The 4511-nt window shown below is 33.4% G+C and overlaps 1 protein-coding gene across 1 annotated transcript; it reads left to right on the top strand.

Annotated features, from left to right (window-relative positions):
* Positions 1 to 1481: 1481 nt before the first annotated feature.
* Positions 1482 to 2515, top strand: LOC105165613 (DUF1685 family protein). The gene has a single exon (XM_011084680.3). The coding sequence runs from the start codon at positions 1604 to 1606 to the stop codon at positions 2354 to 2356; it is 753 nt and encodes a 250-aa protein (XP_011082982.1). The 5' UTR covers positions 1482 to 1603; the 3' UTR covers positions 2357 to 2515.
* The last annotated feature ends 1996 nt before the right edge of the window (positions 2516 to 4511 follow it).

Here is a 4511-nt window from a genome sequence, read left to right as displayed (position 1 = left end):
TCTAGAATGACTAAAATGTCCCCGAACATCATTTAAACGTACATCAAAATATTTCAAAAACCCATAAAATTTTACTTGATATTTTCATAACGATTTGATTATGCCCGAATCAACAGTACACGTAAAAAAACACAGTCCCTAAATATTAAACATTTTACTGCATGTATTTAATATTTTCCAATTTTATCATGTATCAAATTCACTGATCAATATTTATTCAATATTGTTGTTAGCGACCATTATGAGCACACGTATACTTGAATTAGCCAGAATTTGAGATCGAGTAGTGGACTTTGAGGCGAAATTTGGACCTCAAAGAAGCATTTTTAATTTATAATCAATATTGCATAGTTTGAGAAATATTAAAAACTTAGAAAATTGCATGCTATCTTCATGCATATATATATATATATATATATATATATGCCTTCACTTTCCACACAGGCCTACAATATTTTTAAATTGCATTGAGGAAATCAAGCTTTTGTTCAAACTCTTACACATTTGTGTTTCTGCATTAATCTTTAATTTCAATTCTCACCTAACTAAATATTATTATAATCCTCTACTTGAAAATAGCCCTTCACCTGCTCCAAAGTATGGCAAACTTACATTTTTATTCCTATAAAATAGGGGTTTTAATATTTTTGTTTTTTGTTTTATGAAATTTTTAAAATGATCTCAAAATTTATGAACTTGACACGTTTAGTCATCTATTTTATTAAATTTTCAAACAATGATCCCAAAATTAAGAAAATCCAACACATTTAGTCCTCTTTTTTACGAAATTTCTGAAACTAGTTTGTGGAGTTTTTTACATTTTGAAAAATTCAGTAAAACAAGACTAAATATTCCGAGTTTCAAAATTTGAAATTATTTTTAAAAATCCCATAAAGTAAAGAACTAAATATGTTGAACCTCTTATTCTATAAGGCTAAAAGATAGAATCATCTTAAAAATTGATATTTTAAATATATTACATCTTTTATAGTATTTAACATATACACGTCACATATATTTATAAACTTCTTTTCTAAGAAAAATATACTACGCAATTTTTATATATATTAACATTTATGTTTACATGCAATAAAAAAAGTTCAAACTGTATTAAATTGTAGTCCCAATTCTTGAATATTTAAAACTTTTAACTCTTAACCAAAATAGCCCCACATCTCCCACATTATGTGGCTTATGTTCAAACACAAACAAAGTCCCAATCAAAACAAGAGAAAGAAAGAAAATTCAAAGCCTGTAAAGTAAAATATTGCCATTACCATCACAACAGGGAAAACACGTAGACTACTAAACATGAAGATATATAACCGTGTGCACTAATCTACATAATCTCCCACGTAATTATTTCCAATATAAAAAATGCATAGGGAGGGTCAATAATGCAATGCCCCACCCCGCACTCCTCACCCCCCCCCCCCCGGCGCTCCACCTCCACCCCACTTCATATATACACACAAGTATATAATCTACTACCCTCACAATCACATGCCAAACAAATCTTGAACATTGCGACTCTCTCTCGTAGTCTCAGAACCAATAACCACTGCGTGCAGTGTGTGAATTCGTGATCAGTTGCCGACAGAAGATGTCAGCTGAAGAAACAGTACTCCTAAACCTGTTTGATTCCTACTGGTTCGAATATGGAGTTTTCGCAGCCAAACCCTCTTCGTCTAAGCTAAAAAACGCTCCAGTTCTTGGACAAAACCTGAATCGGGTCATAACCCTGATGAGAAAATCCCACAGCGACCAGTTCTTAAGCTCCAAAGACTGCAGCTTCGACTCTTCCCCGACATCAGTGTTGGGGCCTCAGCTTCAGACCATACTCTCAGGCAAAGAAGTTCGGAGTTTCCATGATTCGTCATCACCACCACCACCAAGAAAGCAAGAACTCATGAGTACCGATACTGCCGGCGTCGACAGCTCCAGCTCTCACACAGTACGACGTGTCTCCCGCACGAAACACGCGGGGTGTAGAAAGATCAGGAGAAGTGGTAGCAGAAGTCTATCGGAGCTCGAATTTGAGGAATTAAAAGGGTTTATGGATCTAGGGTTTGTGTTCTCGGATGAAGACAGGGATTCAAGATTGGTGTCGATAATTCCAGGGCTGCAGAGACTGGGGAAGAACGTGCAGGAGGAATCGGGTAAGGAATGCAGGGAGGCGTCGTGGACGGCCGTCTCCAGGCCGTATCTGTCTGAGGCGTGGGAGTGTTTGGAAGACGAGAAGGAAGTGAAGAATAATCCATTGATTGATTGGAGAATTCCAGCGTTTGGGAATGAAACAGAACTGAAAGATCATCTCAGGTTCTGGGCTCACACTGTTGCTTCCACTGTCAGATGACAATTACAACAAGACTTGCAACATTTTCTTGCTCATGATTTCTTCCTAATTTTGATTTTTTGCTGGAGTAGATTACAACTGATGAAACGTGTGGTGGATGTTCAACAATATTGTAAATGTGGAAGAAGAGTAAGAATCATGTGGCAAACATTTGATATATTCCCTCTTTATAATTAATTTGATTCGATCAAATCAAACTGAGTTAGAATTTCTTTTACGATTAATAGCGTTTTACCAGTCATGAAAATACTGATGGACAAAAGATTCTTTAAACCCAAAAATACAATTTTCCCTCTTCTTACCCAAGCCATCTTTTATCTAATAATATTTTTACAGAAAGATTTTGTTGCATTTATCCCTATATATACGTACGGGTTAGGGACCACGTATTAATGTATCGTATTTTATTTCTCCTCTCTTATTCGGATACCTTTTGCCTTTTTCTTAGTCACTTCGATCGCATTCATGATATGTGGACATTCATACAATTAAGATGTACTAATTAAATATGTTATTAGTGTAATAGTTATATAATTAACAGTAAAAGAATTATAATATGTAAGTACGACTAATTGTCATAATTAATAACAAATAGCCGTAGCAAATAGTTATTAGCCAAGGTGACACAACCGTTGTTGGCCAAACATTGTCTGTTTTGACCATGGCTCTTAGCCGTGGCAAATAATATTTTCATGGTGGAAAGCTAGTCTTTTACATCGATTTTATTTAATTATAGTTAATAGTAGTTATTTACCATGATTTTTAGCTATACCTATTAATATTGTAGCCAATATATAGTAATTTTTTTTCAAGTATAATTTATCGAGAGTGATCGACCACGTAATAAGCATATTGATGATGAAATCTGTGAAGGTATCCATAGGAACAATCAATATGCAGATGAAATGCAGAGAAAGCAGAAAATATCTTGGCAGTAAATTTCTGGAAGAGAAAAATGAATTCATCTCTTCGAAGCTGCTTAATTACATCAGCAACTAATTAATACACCTAAGCAAGAAAAGAAAACACGATAAGGAACAAAAAACGTAAAGTACAAAAGCGCGACTTCAACGATCTACTGAAAGAGCTTCATCTTCATTGCTGCTAACCTATATTATTTAATATATATTTTAAATAATTTATTGCTAAATTCGTTAACAAGTAAATTTTTGTCGTTAAATTTATATATTAACAAGTAAATTTCTTATATTGAATAATGTAAATTAACAATGAGAATCTTACTTATTGATTAGTTTGATGCTGATTCTTTTTCGTAGCGATTGAGCTATTTTTTGTAGTATAAATAAGAAGTTTTTATTTAATGCATGTAAAATATTATATATTAAACTGAGAAAAGGAAATGGCGCGTTAGGATATGTAGGAATATATTAGGTAGTGCGAATTAAGAATAGTAGTTTGAAAATGTGGGAAGAAGTGAGTGAGATTGGTCACTTTTAGCAACGTTCGAAATTGAAAAGCATGTAATGATGATATGTATGCCAACTCACATAGATTCTTTTCTGTCTGTCTGTCTGTCCACTATGCCTATATATATATATAGATATAGATATATATATTAATAATCATATGTTGAGATTTGGGAATATTGATCCACTCATCTTAGCTAGAAAGAGCACTTTCATGCATGGAAGCATCTGCTCTTTGCATCCCAAATTAGGGGATAATACAACATATAGGGTACAATCCATACTACCCACGTGATATTCAAATTTCGAATAGGTCCTTGTAATAAATAATTTTGTATTATTAAAAATTTGCAAATTATCCTTTTTTTTCTAGAATTGTATCTCAAGCACGAAAATGCGGCTGATCAAGTATTTTTTGCCCTTCAATGACCAAACTATCCCTATCTTTAAATTGCATATATTATTAAGATATAATATAAAAAATATATATCTCAGTTATATATATATATATAAAGAAATCCAAGAAAATATAAATACAAATAACTCGCTGACAACCAGGAGGATGGCATGGATGGAGTGTTAAAATGCTCATCATCGAATGGGCTTTCGAACGGTGGTAGACTTGAGTTGAGAGGTGGTCAGACGGTAGAGAAAAAATTGGTTGAAGATGGGGCGCGATTACAATTTTTTGAATGAAAAAACGTTGATAATTTGTTGATGGATCGAAG

This window comes from Sesamum indicum, linkage group LG12 (genome assembly GCF_026168435.1).
Source record: "Sesamum indicum cultivar Baizhima isolate 11 linkage group LG12, ASM2616843v1, whole genome shotgun sequence".
In the NCBI taxonomy this organism is placed as follows: domain Eukaryota; kingdom Viridiplantae; phylum Streptophyta; class Magnoliopsida; order Lamiales; family Pedaliaceae; genus Sesamum; species Sesamum indicum.
The sequence above is the reverse complement of the archived record's forward strand: the minus strand, read 5'-3'. Positions and strand labels throughout refer to the sequence as shown.

Excerpts from the sequence above, each read along its gene's own strand:
- LOC105165613 (XM_011084680.3), top strand. The coding sequence starts at position 1,604 with ATGTCAGCTGAAGAAACAGTACTCCTAAACCTGTTTGATTCCTACTGG.